This window comes from Dipodomys merriami, unplaced genomic scaffold (assembly GCF_024711535.1).
Source record: "Dipodomys merriami isolate MVZ:Mamm:240054 unplaced genomic scaffold, mDipMer1.0.p SCAF_31, whole genome shotgun sequence".
Lineage (NCBI taxonomy): Eukaryota > Metazoa > Chordata > Mammalia > Rodentia > Heteromyidae > Dipodomys > Dipodomys merriami.
The window spans coordinates 13,212,262-13,233,275 of NW_027204604.1; the positions used below are offsets into that span (position 1 = coordinate 13,212,262).

The following is a 21,014-nucleotide window of genomic DNA, read 5'->3' on the forward strand; positions in this document are numbered from 1 at the left end:
ACATGGGGAGGAAGCATGGGCCCACAGCGCCCTCCTCCTCAGGGAGGTTACTGCTGGGGGGGGGGTACAGGGGCTGCCAAGGCCCCCCCACACCTGCATGCTTCTGATGTAGCCCCCAGAGCAGCCCACCCCACAAACACTGTGGGCCCCCAGTCCTGTTCTTCTAAGGGTCTCCGAGGCCCTTAAGAACAGGACTCCCTGGAACTACTTGGAGCCGGCTCCAAGTCCCAAGACAGGTGTTGGGGCTGGCCAGAAGGAAGCCACCTTGGCGAGAGTCCCCCGGATGGGGTCACATTCCAGAACAACTGATCTTAGGGCCATCTGGTCAGAGTGGTCACAGAGGTTCATAAATAGATCAGCCCCTTCCCAAAGCATCTGCAGGTCTGGCCTGGACCCTGGACGGCTGCCACTCCCCACAGATTCCCTCGGTGACCCGGAAGCATCCTGCCTGCTCATCTCCTCACCTGTGCACTGGGTGACCTTCCTGCTCTGGTATTCTAAGGTCCTGTGGTCTCCTGCAGGCAGCCTCTACAGACATGGCTTCTTCCAGGGCCAGGGCAGGTGCCTGGGCCCTGCTGCCTTCTCTGGTTAGAATGTGGATTTCTATATTCTGCCAAGTGGCTGGGAGCTGCCTGGGCACTGAAGGTTTATAAATAAGTGGAAAATGACTCTCAAGATGCTTTAAAAAAAGACCACTTTTTCCCATGCCCTGAATGCTACAGGTCCTGAGTTTACTCTACACCACACCAGCTGTGCCTTCTCTCACCTCCTCCCCAAGCTACTCTAAGTCTCAGTGGGCCAGGATCCTTGAAGGATGTCATGAACTACCATAAAATGTCAGGAGATAATGAAACGCTTCCTCCTGCACCTTTGCCCCCAGGACAGGTGAGGAGACTAGGATCCTAAAGTATCTTCACAAGAACATACTTCTCCAGACACATACCTCCACATTCACTGGACACTGGGGAGTTATTCTAACCTTTATTTGTCCAACTGCATTCTCTCACCCCTAAAAGGTCATCTATCATCTCTCTTTGTATACACTAGATTTCACCTGATGTCTATTTTAGCCAATAAAAACCCCTTACATATACTAATGTCACACCATGTTCTCTTGGCACATCATGGCTGCTGTCTTAGGATCTGAGGTCCACGGTACATGGAGGGGCTGGGTGTATTCTCATCTCAAACCATGAGCTCCTAAAAGGCAGGACCCTTTTTGATTAGCTCAGCATTACAATCACTCTGCAAATCTAGAAAGAAAAAATGGATGCAGGGATGGATGGATGGACGGATGGATGGATGGATGGATGGACAGACACCTGGATGGATAAACAGATAGATGGATGCATGCATGGATGCATGCATGGAAGAATGGACACAATGATGGGCAGATGGATGCATGCATGGACAGATGGATGCATGCATGGATATCCTTAATGGGATTTCCTCTTCTCTCTGGAACTTTCTAGAACCCAGGGTAGGACTCTGCATTTGTGTGAGCTGCTCAGAAAGGGCCACCAACCCAGGCAGAGGAGAGAGGAATAGAAACCTGCCTTTTACCAGCATGGCAGGCCTTTCCTCACCACTCGGCTCTGTCTTGGGGCTCAGTGGTATCTAAACCAAATCTGAGCTACTAATTTCCAGCACCTCGAGAGCTCTGGCCTTCTCTGAGCATTCTCAGCTCCTGCTAGAGCTCTGCATGGTCAGGATTGGCCCAGCCAGAGAATGTCAGCCTGTAAAAGTAGCCAGCCTTACACACACACACACACGCATGCACGCACGCATGCACACACGCACGCACGCACGCACGCACGCAGAGAGAGTGCCAGCAAGAGCACCAAGGACATGCAAGTCTGTGCTGGGGTGCTTCCTGTGGGACCAAGGCACCATGCTGCTCCTGGGTGGCCTGGTTGGGGCCAAGCCTGTCCCCGACCACCATTTATAGCTGCAAGAATTGCCCCTGGGTCCTCAAGCCCAGCCCACCATGGTCACTCTCCTAGTATTTCTTAGGAGCCAAATTACCCATGTTCAGAGCCTCATGGGCTGCAGGGGGGCTGCCCGCCTGCCTGCCCGCCCGCCTCAGAGCAGACTCTGCCCCAGAGCATATAATAATCAACTCCCAGAACCTTGGAAAGATCCAAATACAGTAGCATATAATCATGGAGCCTGAAATAGCTGGGCCAAGGAGGCCATCTGCCACCTCCTGCATCCCTGGGGACCCCTCAGCTGGGCTCCCAAGCCTTCATTGGCTGGCAGGACTCACCAGATCACCTGCAGGCCTTGGGGGGGGATGTGCATCTTGGTGGGGGGTCTCTATGGATGAGCAGTCTCCTCCAAGGATGGAGCCTTAGACCAGAGTGTCCCAGACCTCAGGCCTTGATGCCCTCTCTCCTGCCAGCTCTGGGCTCCCTCTCTGCAAGACTGCAGCAGGCACAGTGGGTTCAGGGCTACTAAGCTCCCTCACCACCCAGGTTTTTTCTTCCTGACCCAACCTCAGGTCCCTTCCCTACAAGCATGCTTCTACAGAAGTAAGGTTCACTTTCTCCCTTCTAATCCCTTGCAGGGGGCTGAGTGGTGACTCCCAAAATAATATATCTTGTCCTGAGTCCCAGAACCTGTAAACGCCACCTTATTTGGAAAGGGGGTGTTGCAGATATAATTGTAATGAGACAACAGGAGTGTGCCACTCTACCCAGCCTCTTCCATTGAGATGATGCCTTGTGATTTTTTTTTTTTTTTTTGGTCTGGGCTAGCCATGATCTTCCTGGACTTCATGCTGATCCTCCTCACTTTTGCTTCTGGCTCTGCTACAAATGATTGTTTACTCCTCTACAGAATGGGGATAGTGACCACACTTGCAGTAACCAGAGGACGAAGTGCGGTGACAAGTTCAAGGGAGCCACACATGCCAAGGCCGCCTGGGTGGAGGCTCTTATTTGTCTGAACATTAGTCTGGGAGGTGGTCATAAGATGTAAGGAGCACCTGCCCAGAAGCTCCTTGCTTGGGCTTTCCCTAAGAACATCTACTTTCCCTGTCCTCATCAGACCTTACCATGGAAATGAATGGCTCACCCACTTTGTCCTAGAGACATAGCTGTCTTTCTGCTTCACCCAACTTTAAAGCATTATCAAGAGTCTGGGAGCATTCTCAGAGGATGCTCTCTATTATATAGAGGGAGAAACTGAGGACTAAAGAGAGTGAGCACTCAGTTCTCCAATAACTCAGTAAGTTCTCATGTCTCCACAGCATGGCTGTCTCCTGTGATACCTGCCTGTCAATCATCCCACTTAACCATTCCATTTTAGAGCTAGAGAATCTTAGGCTCAGAGAAGGAAAATAATTTGCCTCCCAGCTAGTTCGCAGTCAGGATCTGTATCCAAGTCTGGATCTTAAAGCATTGTAGTTTGGGGAGATGCTAAAGGACAGAGAGATTCAGAACATGGCGCTTTAGAGGCAGAGCTAAACCACAATCCAGCTCTGCCTTATTTGAGCAAGTTACTTAATTTCTCTGGGCATTAATTGTCTTATCTATAAAATGGACATATAGAAACAATCTCGTAGGGCTTTCAGGCTAAATACAGAATGTATTTAGTAAGCCAAGCACTGGTGGCTCATGCCTATAACCCCAGCTACTCAGGAGGTTGAGAACTGAGAATCATGGCTCAAAGCCAGCCTGGACATAAATGTCCATGAGATTCTTATCTCCAGTTAGCCACCAAAAAGGCAGAAGTGGAGCTGTGGCTCAAGTGATAGAGTGCTAGCCTTGAGCAGAAAAGCCAGGGGAGAGTGACAGGCCCTGAGTTCAAGCCTTAGTAATTGGTACAGGCACTCACAGACACACATAAAGAACATGCTTAGCATATTGAAGGGTACTAAGTAAGAGTACTGAATAAGCCAGCCCCAGAGCCCTGTGCCTACCCACTAGGTCTGCACCCCTCCCCCTCCGCCCACCACCCACAGTGTGTTTGAGATAGGCTGCTGGGTCCATGGAGGTTGTGGTAGTTCTAACTGGAGCTAATTTGGAGTCTGGCCACTGCTCTCAATTCATTTCCCCAGCTCCACACAGTGCTGGCCAGTTCCGTGTGGCTGTCCTTTGTAATTATGCCTTGCCTCCCTAGGGTGTCTGGGCCTGAGCTGTTTTTCTGTTTTCTCCCCTTTATTTCAGCCACTCTGCTTTTCTGACTCTGCTCCTGGGACAGCCAGCCAGAGCTGCCCGTCCCCAGCCCAGCCCGGCGCCCGGCTCCCTGGGAGCTGTGGTTCTACCTTTCCATGCACTCTCCCCCAGCCAGTTTCTATTTTCCCCCACGTTCCACTGGCTTCCCATGGTTTCTCTTGGCCCCAGCTCAGGCCTGGCATGGCATGTCTGGTGTGGTCACCCTCCCCTTCCCATGTCAGGTTGGGGAGGAAGCAAGTGCATGCGGGGTGGGCGGTATGTGGAGCTGGGCGCTGCCAGCCCAGGTGCCAAGCCAAATAGCTTGTCCACGGTGTCTGACTCAGTACCTGGGGGCTGGAAAGCCAGGCAAGCTGCTGTATCCCCTACCCTAGCCCAACCCAGACCCCCACACCTACTTCCTACTGCCCTGGTGGGGCTCTAGCTGGGAGAGGTAGGGCCTCAGGGCTGACTTGTTCCAGTATATGCAGGGAGCTGCCTTTCTGGAGCAAGAAACAGCTTCCTCCAGGACGTGAGCTGCACCTGGCCTACCCTGAGGACACCCCTTCCCACCAGGGGAGCCGGGCCAGAGGTGAATCCCCTATTAGCCTCTCCTGTTTGTCCCAACAGGAAGCAGGACATTTCTACCTGCCAATGCCCTGGCAAGTAGAAAGCCCATGATTCTGGCCATCAAAAAGGTGGCATTGTGATGGATACCAGTGAAATCCAGAGCGACATTGGGGAATATTTTGAAATGCTGTAAGTCCAATAAATAGGAAACCTTAGGAGAAATGGATATGTTTCTAGATACACATGAAAATTGAAGCAAGAAGACATAGACAAGCTAAACAGCCATAACAAGCAATGAGAATAAAGTCTAAGAGTCTCCCAACAAACAGAAGCCCAGGACTGAAGGGATTCATTGCTGAATGATACTAGACTTAAGAACAAACACCAATAAATACTCCAAGTATTCCACAAAATAGAAAAAGAAGAGATACTTCAAAGCTCCTTCAAAGTCAGTATGACCCTAATACCCTAGGCTGGTAAGGACACTTGCAAGGAAGGAAGGGAGGGAGGGAGGGAGGGAAGGAGGAAGGGAGTAGGAGGAAGAGGTAAAGGGGAGAAAGGGGAAGAGGAAGGACAGAGAGGAAGGGTAGGGAAGGAAAAAGAGAAAAGAAAGAAGAAAGGGAGGGATGAAAGGAGAGAGGAAGGAAGGGAAGGAAGGAAGCCTAAGTTTGAACCCACGAAGGAAGGGTATATCTTCCTTTTTAAAAGATTATATTTCTATTCTTAGGAGAGGACACCAAGGTGCAATGCCTATGTGCAGCTGATCATACAAAATAATATTTATCAAAATGAACTCCAGGAAACAGAAAAAATATATTTGTATTATCTTTAAGTAGTTATACAAAGGGGTTACCATTCAATGAACCTGTATATAGGTACAATGCATCTTGGGTGATGTCACCCCTGGGGCATGGCTTCTTGACATTTTCATAATGCTGATGTCACCTCTCACTCCTGCCCCTGCCTTTCCTTAGGGCCCCGCTTCCTTGGTTCAGGAGCCACTTCCCTGTCCCCACCTCCAGGCTGTTCCCCCACACTGCTGCCAAAGGGTTTTTAGTGCCATCATATTGCTTAGAGTCAGCCACACCTCCCATGATGTTAAGCATGAAGTCCACATCCCTAACAAAGTCCCAGCCTACTTATCAGGCATTATTACTTACTTATTCCAGATCTTTCTCCATCATTTCCTTCCCAGACTTCCAATTCATGCATGCACACGCACGCGCACACACACGCGTGAGCGCACGCACACCCACACACAGAGTTCAGTCCACTCCCTCCTGGCAAATTCTCTGGAGCTCCCTGGATTCCTGCTTACCTCTGTACCTTCGCACCTGCTGTTCCCTCTGCCCACCTCTTTATCTGATTGACACTTCCCAGTCCTTCAAGGCCTAACCCAAGTTTTGCTGCCCCAGGCAAGGCTCAAAAAATACTTGTAAAATGAATGGACTGGTGATCGGTTAGCGGGACCATATTACACTGTATCACTGCACATGGCAGCTGCATGGAGCCCACTCCATGGAGCAAATCTCTCTCCAAGTGATACATAGATGCCATCTTCCTGACAAGGCTGGGAAGCCAGTAGAGAAAATAATGACCTCACTGATGCCAGAGAGGTTATGCAACACAGCAGTCAAGTTAGAGCTGGAATCCTGGGCCAGGCAGGGAGCAATGGGCTGGGGACAGAGCTAACTATATACTTTTCCAAGTTAAAGGACTTCCCACTTTCCAGAAAGTATAAGGAAGCTTCTGTCTAACCTCCAGGTCTAGACTGAAAGCAAGACCTTTAGAAACCTTAAAAGGTATGATTCACAATTTTAAAAAGAAAGAAAGAAAGAAAGAAAGAAATTAAAAAGACTTAACCTCAAAACAGGCGTAAAGAAGTTTAGCGAGAGTCCAATTTTTCCTATGAAATCTTCTTTGATGTTTTGAATGAAATGTCAAATTTCCCTCCCCACACACATACCTCTTATTTTTGGCTGCCCCAGCTCTTTGCCAGGGCCCTAAGCAAATGTTTAGTCTGCCTGCCGGTGGGGAGCAAGCACAGGCTTTCCTGGCCTTTCATCCCCTGACCTTGGCCTCCTGGGGTCCCCTGGTTGCCTGGTCCTGTCTAGTGGTGAGCTGGATGGAGAGAGAGAGAGGCAGCAGGAGCCTGTGGCCTAGACATGCTAGGATGGAGGGTAGAAAGATGAGAGGATGAGACTGGGAATGTGGCTCAGTGGTAGAGTGCTTGCCTTGCATGCATGAAGCCCTGCGTTCCATTCCTCAGAACCACATACGCAGAAAATACCTGAAGTGGTGCTGTGGCTCAAGTGGTAGAATGCTAGCCTTGAGCAAAATGAAGCTCAGGAACAGTGCCCAGGCCCTGAGTTCAAGCCTCAAGACTGGCGAAAGAAAGAAAGAAAGAAAGAAAGAAAGAAAGAAAGAAAGAAAGAAAGAAAGAAAGAAAGAAAGAAAGAAAGAAAGAAAGAAAGAAAGAAAGAAAGAAAGAAAGGAAAGAAGGAAGGAAGGAAGGAAGGAAGGAAAGAAGGAAGGAAGGAAGGAAGGAAGGAAGGAAGGAAGGAAAGAAAGAAAGAAAGAAAAAAAGAAAGAAAGAAAGGAGGGAGGGAGGGAGGGAGGGAGGGAGGGAGGGAAGGAAGGAAGGAAGGAAGGAAGGAAGGAAGGAAGGAAGAAAGGAAGGAAGGAAGGAAGGAAGGAAGGAAAGGAAGGTAGATGAGAGGATGCCTGAGGCTGAAAACTCACACCTATAATCCTAGCCTCCTAGGAGGAGGCTGAGATCTGAGGATTGCAGTGTGAAGCCAGCCCAGTCAGGAAAGTCCATGAGACTCTTATCTCCAATTAACCACAAAAAATTAAAAGCCAGAAGTGAAGCTGTGGCTCAAGTGGTAGAATGTCTTGAATAAAAAGCTAAAGGACATCATCCAGGCCCTGAGTTCAAGCCAGCGTGCACATGCTCACACGCATGCATGCACGCACGCACTCACACAAGATGAGGGGATGAGCGGAGGCAGTTTCTGCACTCAGGCAGATGGAAGGGGGAGCCTGGGCTCCAGACCCAGAACAGCCCTTCTGGTGGCTCAGGCCCTGACTGTCCGCTAGCCACCGTGAGAGAAGCCCTCTCTTCTTTCTTCCTTCCACTTGAGGAAGTCAAACCATTTAGGATTGTCTGACTTTCTACACTCCCACAGTGGGCGTGGCCTCAGCAGGTCCCTCAACAGTCCTGTCTATGTCACATGCCTCATTTTTCCTGATGGCCAAATGCTACGCTCCAGTCTTGGCCTCCAGGTTTGATTACTTCCAAAGTATGTATTTACCCCTATCAGACACAGATGGACCTGAAAATTCAGTTGGGCTCTTCAGACAAGGGCAAAACACCTGCCACATCCCTGGCCTTGCGCTAGGCAGTGGTATAAATGAAACCCAGCCTGGGGCCCAGAGGACAGCCTGGACTGGGTTCTCTCACCCTTGAGCACCTGTTTGCTTCTGCCCACAGCCTTAGCCCTTCTGCCCAGCGCACCTGCTGGGCGAGCAGGGAACTACAAGGCTCCTTGAAGGGACCTGTGTGTCACGGGTGGCCTGTGACTGCAGGATCACCGCCTCATACCCAAGTCCAGAAGTGGGGGTCTGAGCCTGGCTGTCCTCCTCCCACAGGGCCTCTGGGCAAGAGCAGGCCAGGCGGGGAAGACAGCCCTTCCCCACACTTCTTTGAGGTGGGAGTCTCCACCCTATACCCCAGGCTCCAATGGCAGACTGCCAGCAGCCTGAGGGCTGCTGCCCTGGTGGCCCTACCTAGGGAGGTCCCACTCCCACAGGGCTCCAGGAGAGGCCTGCCTCCCCCTACACACCTACCCGCTGATGGCAACAGATACCCCAAGAAAGCAAAGCCAGGAGTGGCGCTGGGACGGGGAGGGAGTGGGAGAAGGGCAGGGGAAGGGGGAGCTGAGGGGCGGGGCTTGACTCACAGTGACTGCAGGCTGGGCAGCTCCCACAGCGCCTCGGCGGGGATCCCTCCAAGCTGGTTGTTCTGCAGCATCCTGAAGGAGAAAGGGGGTAAGGACTGGGGCTGGGTGGGGGCTCCTCCTTTTCCCCTCTTCCCTGAGATAGACCCTTCATTTCACCCCCAGAGCCCAGAGAGGGTAAGTGCAGCCCCTGCCTGTATTGTCAGTGGGGAACCAGAGGCTACTGAATACAGTGGGGGGATGGGAGGGCTAAGGGAGACCCCCTCGGGAGAAGGTGTGTCAGCAAGGCTTTGAGACAGACAGGAGTCAAGGAGGAGGAGGAGAGACAGGGGGTGTGGTGAAAGCTCCGTCTGAACATGTGGGATTCTGCTGAAGCAGACACAGAGATGTAGATGTTTATTCCCAGGCTGCCTCAGTTTCCCTGCCTATTCTGCCTAAAAGCAACAGGTTTCTTTGGGAGGAAGGGGCCCCCGAGAAATAGGCTTTTGGGGGGGGTCTTTATCTATAGAAGCACTTGCAGCACCAGCACCCCTCCCCGTGTCTGTCTGTCTGTCTGTCTGTCTGTCTGTCTCTCTCTCTCTCTCTCTCTCACACACACACACACACACACACACACACACACAGAAGTGGAAATGGATCACTCACTAGGCTGGCTTCCTCGATTGTTCAAGACAGGATCACTGAAGTACCTTGGGACCTGGACAAGCTCAGAGAGCATGCAGAGGGGAGCAATGGGGGAGCAGAGTACCTCTCCATGGGGTTCTGCTGACCCCATCAGGCTCCAAGCATCAGAGACGTCCCCTGAGATGGAGCCCTGAGCAAGGTGCCTGACTCCAAGGGCTTATGCTGGGCACGGAAGTGAGGGAGATTCTGAGGCAGAAGTTGGCATCTGAACACTCTTTATCTTTATGCTCCAGAAATGCAAAGGGAAAAGTGGGGGAGCTCAAAGAACAGCCAAGAGGCAGGAAGAAAGGTCCTGCTGGCTGACCCAGGCAGAGTGATGGAGCCTGCCCTCCCTCTTGCCTGCCCTCCTCTCCCAGGCCATACACATGTATACCTTTGCCTCCCCCACTAGGAATGGGGAAGGTGAAGGGATGAACACTCCTTGAATACCTGGTATGTGCCAAGTTACACTGTAGGGTCTACAATGACAGTGTTTCAACCCATTGCTCAGAGCAGGAGGCTGAGGCTCAAGAGAGGCTCAGAGAAAAGCACTTCCCCAATCCCTGCCTAACAGGCTGTAGGGCAAAAGGCTCCCTTTCTTTTCTTTTCTTGTGTGTGCATGTGCACACATGCACACCAGTACTGGGGCTTGAACTCATAACCCCATGCTCTCACTTGGCTTTTTCACTCAAGGTTGGTGCTCTACCACTTGAGCTATACCTCCACTTCTAGCTTTTTGCTGGTTAATTAGAGATAAGAGTCTATGGACTTTCCTGCCTCTGCTGCCTTTGAAGCACGATCCTCAGATCTCAGCCTCCTGAGTAGCTAGGGTTATAGGTGTGAGCCACCAGTGCCCAGCTTAAGTGGCTTGTTTTCTGACCTTCACGCTTAGTAACAGCAGTAGCTGACATGCCAGGCCCCACTCTTAGGACATGGCAGGTTTTCACCCAAATGCATCCTTGTTGCATGTCTACTAGGAGAGGTTATTCTCCTTATTTTAAGGTCACACAGAGGATGAGTGACAGGACTGGGTTTGGACCAGAGTGTTTAGGCAATGTCACTATGACACCATACAGCACTTCCCACAATGACAAGGGACAGAAAAATCAATGCTGAGGAGGTAGATGACAGACTTGATGGTTGTTCATACCTCCTGTGTGACTGCTCTGGTCAGACTCCCACCTGTTATCACCCTGACCTCCTTGTACGTGCATACAGGAAAATTCCAAAGTGTGGCCCATGAGTGTAGTCTGCTGGGTCTGTTACAGGCCTGGACAGAGGCAAAGCTGAAAGGGAGAATGAGGGTGGCCTTGAGGGGGAGGGCTCGGATGGGAAGGCTCCTGGCTATGGGAGTAGGAAAGGGTAGCACAGGTGAAAGGCCAGACTGCAGGGGGGCTGAGCCCAGGGCTCTGAGCATCAGAAGACCCAGCCTCTTTCTGCATAATCCACGATCCTCAAGGTCTCTCAGCCTCTTGACCCATCCAGTCCAGGCTCCACATAGCATAGCATCAGGAGGACCTTTCCAATGTCCACACTGTGCATGGCCAGTAGAATTTAAACCTTCTCCTGCATGCAGCCTCTGAATTCAGAAGGTTGATTCTGCGCCTGAAGCTTTGCCCTCAGCAAATGGTGCCATGTGCAAGGACTGAAACTCCCAGGGCCTTAGTTTCCCCATGCATGAATCAGTGATAAGGCCCATGTGCTGCACCGACCACAGGAATCAAACAAAACAGCCTCTGTCAATCACTTGGAGCAGAGTCTTACACATAAAAGCATCCTGGCTGATACCCTTAAATATGATTATTACTGTCGGCTCTGAATTCTCCCACTGACTGTTTGGCTCGAATAAGTCCTACCTGTCTCTGGCCCTTGGTTCCCTCATCTGTCAAAGGAAGAAGCTTGCAAAACATACATAAAACATCTCTCATGCAGGGCACTGATGGCTCGTGCCTGTAATCCTAGCTACTCAGGAGGCTGAGATCTGAGGATCACAGTTCAAAGCCAGCCTGAACAGGAATGTCCATGAGATTTTTATCTCCAATTAACCACCAGAAAACTGGAAGTGGAGCTGTGGCTCAGGTGGTAGAGCTAGAGTACAAATAGGCCCTCAGTTTAAGCCCCACAATAGACAACAAAAAAATAAAGTGTCTCACTTGTAGCATTCAACGAGCCAACCTAACATAATCCTACACGAAGTAACAGGCCAGCCAGTGGAAATGATCTCCTCACTAGGCTGGAGCTGGAACCCAGCCACAGGACCCAGGACAGCTCCATGGGGGATGGGGATCCTGGGAGCTCTTTGGGGACCTGTTACAGCCATGCTCAGGGCAGGTCAGAGCGCATATGGAAGGGGAGCTTGCTGACGCTGACCTTCCAGCCAGCCATCCTGACTTCTAATGGGAGCACTGCACTCTGACCTCGGTGAGCTGCCTCAGCATGCTTGGAGCAAGGACACAGGAGAAATGATGGTGAGAGAATAGGGGCCAGAGGCTGCCCAGGCTCCTCACAGGGCCCTACCCCTCCAGGACCTGGAGTCTACATCTGGTCACTGCAGACAGGAGTTTCACCTCCCAGGAGTACATCAATGTACCTCCACCTCTATCACCTCCTCACACCCCCTACTTGAGAGGGAGGATCTAGAATGATCTTTAATGTGAATTATACACACATACACACCCAACACAGATGCTGCAGGGCACTTAGTTTTCCTTCCAGTGTCCATATCTCCCCAGAAAACTGATTCCACACCAGACCATCTGGCCATCCGGAAGTCCTCCCATGAATCAAAACCCAGTAACCTGGACTTGAGCATGGCCGCTGACTTTGGGCCTAGCCTGATTCTCTTGCTCTTCCAGTCTCATGTCCCAGCCCTCTCACCTTTGGTGATGCCCAGCGGGTCCTAAGGGTGGAAGGGCCATTTGAGGGGCCGGCTTTTATTTATGATCCACAATGGAGGCTGAGCACGGAGGTGACTTTCCCTGAGTTACAAAGCATGTCAATGGGAGAATCGGGACCAGGATCCAAGTCTATTCCAGGGTTGGTTGGGGCCCACATTCTTTCTCCTTCTGGCCCTCATTCTGCCTGGTGGGTAGAGTGGCTCAAAACCAGCACTGAATCCAGCCCTCCTGCCTGCACGGCAGCCCAGTGAAACCCCAGATCTCAGAAAGAGGAGGGACATTAGTTCTCGAGTTCTCAGGGGCTTCTAACATGCAGCCCTGCATCGATTGTAAATCTATCCTTGGCCCCCATCCCTGCTCATACACATGCAGCCTGCACTGAGTGCCACAGTTGGAAGGCCACAGTGAGGCGGCTCACCAGCGGTTTCCAGTGACCTTTCTCTTAGATCTGTGGGGATGAGGGAAGCAGGTCCTAGAGGCCACGCAACCCCTGTACCCATTAGTCATGGTCCCTTAGGAAAGAGTCAGAGAAGGACAAGCCCCCCTCCCATTTATTTTACTCTTTGCTTCTAGGAGGACAAGAAAGAGGAAAGATGTCCCCCAGGAATAGCCAGGTCTCAGAGAGAGGAAAGGTCCCAGACTGAGAGGAGATGGGGAAAGCTATGGTCTCCTATATGGAAGAGAGGCTTTGCTGAAGAAGGGCTATACTACTTTTTTTTCTCTTGCAAGTCTGAAAAACAAGCAGAGGAAGGACCTGCAATGAGGGAAAGGGATCCGATCCACCCGCCGCCTTCATAGGACCCTGTGCCCAGGGGCTGCACATGCTCTGAACCCTGGAGGGGGAAGGGGGAAGTAGAGGCATGGGGGGTCTGCCCACCACCCTCAAAAGAGAGGCGGTCTACAGGCAGATGCAGACACAAAGGTCGGGGAGGACGAGGCAGGGCCGGGGTCCCTGGCAGAGTGAGGACAGGGTGGGCTGGCTGTCCTCGCTTCCCCCTCCTGGCTCTCAGTGCCCAGGCGCTGCTGGTGGAAAGGGGGCGGGTGGCCTGCGGTTTCTCCTGGGCTTTGATTTATTGCCTAATGCAGGCAGAGAAGAAAGAGGAGGCTCATCTCTAAGCCGAAGCCTTAGGAACGGACGTGAGTCTCACATCTTCTGAAGCCCGGCAAACAGAACCCTGCTCTCTAATCCAGCTGCAGGTCTGAGCCTGCCACGGGGCACAAACATGCCACCAAGCAGGCTGCCTGCACGGTAAGTCTGGTTTGGGATGTCTCTTCTCCACGCCCCCCTCCCACCCCAGGGCCGGGGGCAGCAGTGTTAATGTGGGGAGAAACAGAGAGGTCAGGAATTACAACTGAGAGACAGGGAGCGGAGGGGCAGAGAGAGACAGAGAGAGCCAGGTGTGACACAGAAAGGAGTAAGAGTGTAACAAAGATGCCGCATGGGGAGCCACACGGGGAGGCAGCTGGAGAAAGGGAGCAGGACGGATGTGTGGGAGATGGAGAGCAGGCTTAGTTGTGGACTATTGACCTGCTTGAAGTTTGAAGCTTATGGACCAAGCGGGGAAGGGCTATTGCTAGTCCATAAGCCACAGTGAAGAAAAGCAGAAAAAGATGCCACTTTCTGGTTGATCCAGCCCCAAGCTAGGACACAGAATTAGATTTCAGCCCCTTCTTATCCCATCAGCCAGATGGTCTTGCGCAGTCCACAGCCTGCTCAACTGTACAAAGGCGGGCTGGGGATGTGGCTTCGCAGTAGAGTGTTTGCCTGGCATGTACAAAGCTGGAAGTAGCCCTGTGGCTCAAGTGGTAGAGTGCTAGCCTTGAGCAAAAGAAGCTCAGAGACAGCACCCTAGTTCAAGCCCAAGGACTGGCAAAAAACAAAAACCTGTACAAAGAAGACTTATAAGAATAGTCAGGGCTGAGCAGCAGAGCTGGGGATGGCTCACCCCTTCAGGGAAGCCCCTAAATAGTCTTCTGATTCAAGATCTTCATTTTCTTCCCAAGTCCAACGGTGTGGTGATGCCTTCCCCCGGAGCCTCTCCTTTCAATCTTCAGATCCTGAGCAGACATCGCCTCCACCTGCGTCCACCATAAGGACTTTGGGAGGGCAATCTCAGTCGTGGGCTGGGCTGAAAGGAGATGGAGCCTCAGCCTTCCCTTCTCTAAAGTGTGCTTCCGGGTCAACGGGGAAAGGATTCCAGCCCTAACTTTCCTTTTTGCTCTAAAGAACAATGAAAGGTAACCCAGTGCCAGTGGCTCATACCTATAATCCTAGCTACTCAGGAGGAAGAGATCTGAGAATCACTGTTCAGACGCCAGCCAGCGCAGAAAAGTCTGTGAGACGCTTATGTCTAACCAGCAAAGAAAAAGGGCTAGACAGGAGCTATGATGCAAGTGATAGAAGCATTAGCAGTGAGCAAAAATACCTAGTGAGGACACAGGCACTGAGTTCGAGTCCTAGTTCCAGGATGCACGTGCGCGTGCGCACACACACACACATACACACACACACACACACACACACACACACACACACACACACACGAGTAGTGGAAGGGGCTAGGGCAGTTGAGTCTAGACGGGATGTGTTCATGGTGAGAATGGAAATGGAGACTAAGAAAAGTACACGACAGAGATATTCTTCCCTCCAGAGTTGGCACACAATGTCAAGCACAAAGAAATGTTTGTTTATACATTATAAAGCTTGCTACAAAAGAGGAAAGCAAGTGAAATTAAAAGTGGAGATAAGGTTGGGCACTAATGTTCACACCTGTAATCCTTGCCACTCAAAGCTAGCAGGGGAAGACAAATCCAAGCAACTCTTCTCTCCAATTAATCACCAGAAAGCCAGGAACTAGAGTTATGGCTCAAGTGATAGAGCACCAGTCTTGAGCAGAAAAAGCTAAGGGACAGCAAATTCCCTGAGTTCAAGTCCCAGTACACACATTTATACTTACACACACACACACACACACACACACACACACACACACACACACACACACACACGAGTTTTTTTTTTAAGAGAGAGAGAAGTCAGGGCAAACCAAGACAGTTCTCATTGTTATACCTTTAAGGAAAATGGGGCAGACCCCTACTTACAGGATTTTCAAGCTGTAGAGACCAGAGAATGCTTGTCCTGGGATGTGGGAAAGATGGTTTCCTGAGAGGCGCCTGGAAAACAGAGACTAAGGTTAGTGCGTCTGGCATCGATGGAGCGGCCTCCACTGGTTTGTTTCATGGAATACCAGAGGGGAAAGTGCTGCTAACATCTGCCACTAACTGAGCTCTGTAATTGATTTATTCTCTTACATCATCTAGAATCACACAAGGACCCTGTTACATGGACAGCATCCCTTATCTGTGAACTTCCTTGGTGGTTTTACCTCAGAGAATAGCTACTTTTGACTCCTAGACTGAAGAAAAACAGCCCTCAAAAAAATAAGTTTAAGTGAGCACTCGTGGCTCACACCTGTAATCCTAGCCACCCAGGAGGCTGAGATCTGAGGATCATGGCTCAAAGCCAGAGGGGGCAAAAGAAAAAGTCTATGGGTCTCTTTTCTCTGATTACCATCAAACAGCCAGAAGTAGAGTTGGCTCAAGCAGTAGAGTGCCAGCCTTGTGCAAAAAAAGCTAAGCAAGAACATAAAGCCCTGAGTTCAAGTCTCAGTACTAGCACATGCACACACATGCACGCGTGCGCGTGTACACACACACGCATGTACAAATTCACAAATTCCTTTTAAGTTTTAGATTTCAGATTTTTTTTGACTCAGGAGGCTCAACTTGTATTACGCTCAAATTTCGGATGAAGAAGCTAAGATTGGAAGAAGCCAAGCCCCTTCCTCTAGAGCTGGCCTTTCTGGTTAGTGGTGGCACAGAGAGCTTTTACTCTGTCTCACTGCCTCCGAACTTACTACCGCCCTCCAGTGCCACCTTCTCTCCCACATCACCACAGCCTACTCTCAGCCTCTGACCTGTGACACAGCCTGGCCCCTGCTGAAGGCCAGGGTCCAGGGGGTCTGCATTTCCCCAGGCCTAACACTCACACTCCACAGTTAATTGCCCACTGACCCAGGAACACTTGAAAGTGAGGTGCTGTAACTGGTCTAACATTCTAGTCCAGTCACACATCCCCCCACATCTGTCATGGGAGTCAGTTCTAAAAAGGAGCAAATAGGCTGGGAATGTGGTTTAGTGGTAGAGCACTTGCCTAGCATGCATGAAGCCCTGGGTTCCATTCCTCAGTACCACACAAACAGAAAAAGCTGGAAGTGGTACTATGGCTCAAATGGTAGAGTGCTAGCCTTGAGCAAATGGAGCTCAGCGACAGTGCCCAGGTCCTGAGTTCAAGCCCAGGACCAGCAAAAAATAAAAAAATAAAGGAACAAATGTAATCAAATATCCTTGCCATGTATGTGTGTGTGTGGGTGTGGGTGTGGGTAGGTGGGTGTGCGCACACACACCAGTCCTGGGATTTGAACTCTAGGCTTGGGTGATGTCCCTGAGTTCTTCAGCTCAAGGCGAATGCTCTACCACTTGAACCACAACACCACTTCCAGTTTTCTGGTGGTTTATTGGAGATAAGAGACTTAGAGACTTTCCTGCCCTGAGCTGGCTTTGAACTGCAGTCCTCAGATCTCAGCCCTCTGAGTAGCTAGGGTTACAGGTGTGGGCCACCAGTGTCCGGCTCATACACACATCTTGTCAACACTGGTTGTGTAACTGCAGATGGCTCAGAAGTCCCTCCAACACCTCCAGAGTCCCCAAACATTACCAGGGTACATCAGCAGCTGCCAAAATCCTGTGAGGATGAGGATCACCTGGCCTTGTACTGAAGCTAGTTTTTAACTGGTTGATTGTTGGTGGGGGAGAGGAGTTGGGGGGATTTTGTGTGTGAGAGAGAGACATAGTCTTACTATGTAGCCCAAGTTAGCCTTGAAATCTTGACTGTCTTGTCTTGGCCTCCTCAGTGCTTGGGTCACAAACCTGTGCCACCATGCTAGTTTTTAGAAGCAATTAAAACTAGTTACATCCCCTGCATTAAGGATGTAACTCGGTAAAAAGAGGTAGCATGGGTGAAGATCTGGGGGAAAAAATAATCTCTAACAAAAGTCATCTTATTTGACTTTTGTTGCTAAAAACAAAATCTATGCAATGGCATAATGACGTTTGAGTCTCCAAGCTGGAGCTCTGGAACAATCTTCAGTCAAGTGTGGAGGGATGAGTCCTTTGGGTGGGCCCTTAAGATGGGCCAGCTCCCTCTTGGTGAGTAGGAGGTGAAGAGTCAGCCTTAAGTTCTCAGCCCTCTACCTGAGTACCTCATCTTGCATTCCCACCCAGGCTGTGCCTCCTCCTCTCGAAGGCAGCTCCCTGCCCCTTTTTCTATGCTCTTACTTCCTTTGGAAACCAGTTTCCTCTCCCTTGTCTTCCCTGTCCATGGTCCACCCTGCCCCTCCCTCCTGCATCTGCCAGGGTGCTTTCAGCCCCAGAGTTCTAGGCCTGCCTTCCACACAGAACAGCCCATCCAGTACTCGGTCTGCAAGCCTAGTTGTGGCCCTGGGGGTTTAAGGGAACTCAGTGTATCCTAAGGATCGCCGCTGGGGGGCAAGGTAGGCAACCTGCTAGGGTAGCTGTGTGGCTATGAGGTAGGCTGAGGACCAGGCCTGCACAGCTCACACACACTTCAGTGGATCGTGAGGTCCACTGTGCAGGGTGAGTGACTGGAGCTGGGAGGTATAGCAAAGGCAGCTGGCTTGAGCTGAGAATCGGGACTGAGCAGACAGGTTGGCGTGGTCCTGAGGGGATGATTTACTCATGAGCATCCTGGACTTTAGACTGGACTGGGAGGAGCCCAGCCTGAGAACACCATGGTGGGGAAGGGGTGGGGTGGGAGGGAGGGAAGCTAACCAGAGAAGACTCTGGAATAAGTAGTCCTCGTAAGCAAGGGTGTTAAAGAATGTACTTTTCAGGCTATAGGGAGCCAAGGCAGGCTCTTGAGCGCGTGAAGATCTAGAGGGTGTGCAAAGGGTATCAAATAGAGGCAGCCTCCCACCTCTGCACCACCAGCCATGGCAGCAGCCACGGCTCCACCTCCCACCCCCTTCTCCCCCCTCCAACTGGCACACGGACTCACAGCTCCTCCAGAAAGCGCAGGTGTCGGAAGAGGCCCGGCTGGAGCTCAGTGAGATTGTTCATGCTGAGGTCTCTGTGTGGAGAGAAAATGAGAAGGGGAGGTATGAGCTACTCATCTGTGCCTTCCTGCTTTGTCCAGCTCCAGCCCCCAGGAACAGCCCCTGGGAGCCAGGCCACACGTACCACGCTCTGAACACCCTCCCCTCATCCCCTCTGCCTCTCCCTTCCCTTTGCAGGGTTCCCCAGGGATTGGAGAACCTCCAGGAAAAGGAGACAGAGAAGAATGCATAGAATTTAGAGCAGGAAAGGGGTCAGGGGTCCTCAGCAATCAATGCCTTATCTACTTTTTTTTTTTTTTTTACTTTTTTTGTTGTTGTTGTTGCCAATACTAGGGCTTGAACTCAGGGCCTGGGCTCTGTCCCTGAGCTTTTTATTTTTATTTATTTATTTGTTCACAGCTGATGTTCTACCACTTGAGCCACAGCTCTACTTCCAGCTTTTTGGGGGTTCACTGGAGAGAAAAGTCTGAGTTGGCTTCAAACCACGATCCTTAGCTCTCAGCCTCCTGAGTAGTTAGGATTACAGGTGTGAGCCCTTGGCTTTTTAACTACTCTTTTTTACTGTGTGGAGACCGAGTCCTAGGATCATGGCCCTTCCAGACTTACAGAGCCGCTCAAAATGCAACTGCACTGGGGTGTTCCCACTCCTTCCCTGAGGCTGCCTGGTGGTCACCCTTTCCCTTCGTTCCCTTAGTTGCCCACAGGGCAGTTTTGCTGCCCTCTGAGATCTCTGCCTTTCTCCTTCCTCTTTTCTCCATTCCCCAGCCTTCTGCCTTTCTCCGGGGGCTAACATAACCTCTTGGCGAATTCCAGAAGACCCATACGTTTCTAAATGGATGGATATGATGGTCTCTCTGTGGAATTACAATCTAAGTTGTTCTAGATCTCATTTCTAGGTTGTTTTAGATTTCTTGTCCTGCTATCTGAGGGACCCTGTAGAGGAGTTTAGTGTCACAGTCCTCTGAAATGCCCTTGTACACAATCATTATACTGGCATTTACAAGGTCCACTCTGTGCCAGGCACCAGCTAATCTTTATCCAAATAATCGAATGTCATCCTGACAACCGCCCCAGTGCCATTTTACTTCCAAGAAAACAAAAAGAAAAGGCCCTGGGGTCAGATCTCTCCTCCAGTTACCTTGGGCTCTTGACTGTTATGATTTCCTTTTCCTCATCCACAAAAATGAAATATCAACACCCACAAGATGGAGACAAGGCAGGGGGAGCTCAAGATCTAGGCCAGCCTGACCACATCTCAGAAACAACAATAAACACACAAGGGGCAGATTACACCAGCTAATAAGGCCCTTGTAAGGATTAAGTGAGCTAATGTTTACAGATTGCCTAATAAATAGTATCTACACAATAAATATTTGCCTCCTTCCTCCCACCTTTCCCTCAGTGTCCTGTGAGCCCCACAGACCTGAGGGGGGGATAGAGAGGATTAATGTTTTCATTTGTGAGTCCTGCCCATGTTAGTATTTTCTTAGTTTGGTCTTGGGTGAGTAGCAATGTGTCTGAGACCTGCATGTGTGTGCCTGAAACATTCGGATTCCATCCCACTTTAAATTCCTCCCTGCTAGGCACTAGTAGCTCATGCCTGTAATCCTTCCTACTCAGGAAGGTGAGATCTGAGGACTGTGTTCCAAACCAGTTCAGGCTGGAAAGTCCATGAGACACTTATCTAGAAGTGGCTCAAGTGGTATCCATCCAGGCTTGGAGTTCAAATCCACACACACACACACACACACACACACACACACACACACACACACACACACACACACACACACACACACACACACACACACACACACACACACACACACACACACACACACACACACACACACACACACACACACACACACACACACACACACACACACACACACACACACACACACACACACACACACACACTTCTTCCTTCCTTCCTGTGAGCTGCTTCTTGCCTCTGCCTGCCTCTCCTGAGAAGTGCAGAGGTGGGGGCAAAGCACACCACCACATAGCTGGGCAGTGCCCACAGCCTTCTGCCACTTCCTCTTTCCCAGGAGTGAACCATCACCCTTAAACCTCAGTGCCTCCATTTTGCCCCCAGAAACACATACGTGTTGTGCATATGCTGAGAAAGTCAGGCTGGAAATGATGGGGAAAGTGTGCTGAGGGGCCAGTTCCCATCTATAAAAAGACTGTTTAGTCTCAAATGTTTTATCTTTGATAAAGCTTGGGCTCCGGACTCCACATTCTCTAAGGAAAAAGACAGTTTGTCCAGGGTAAAGCCAAGGAAACTGGCATGCAGAACTTGGGGCTGGTTCTTGTCCCGTGCAATAGAAGGACCATCTGTGGCCTGCTCAAGCCAGGGCAGGCTCAGTGGAGGCCACAGGGTCATGAGGTAGCCATCACAGGTAAAACCACGACAGAGGTGGGCACGAGGGCTCCAGGGTGGATTTTAGACAGGATTTTGGTGCTCAGGATGTTCCCTGGCCCAATCTACTAGCCTTGGGCTCAATTCATTAGCCTTGTGTTCCATGAACTAGCCTTGGGCTTGATTCGCTAGCCTTAGGCTCAATCCTC

General features: G+C 50.8%; 1 protein-coding gene across 1 annotated transcript in view; it reads right to left on the minus strand.

Annotated features, from left to right (window-relative positions):
* Positions 1–18,447, minus strand: part of Lgr6 (leucine rich repeat containing G protein-coupled receptor 6) — a 93,807-nt gene extending 75,360 nt beyond the window's left edge. The window contains exons 1-3 of the mRNA XM_070041829.1: positions 18,380–18,447; positions 15,346–15,417; positions 8,687–8,758 (exon numbers count right to left, since the gene is read on the minus strand). Of these exons, the coding sequence (XP_069897930.1) occupies positions 8,687–8,758; positions 15,346–15,417; positions 18,380–18,441 (206 nt within the window). The 5' untranslated portion in view covers positions 18,442–18,447. The remainder of the gene's footprint in view (positions 1–8,686; positions 8,759–15,345; positions 15,418–18,379) is intronic.
* Between the last annotated feature and the right edge of the window lie 2,567 nt (positions 18,448–21,014).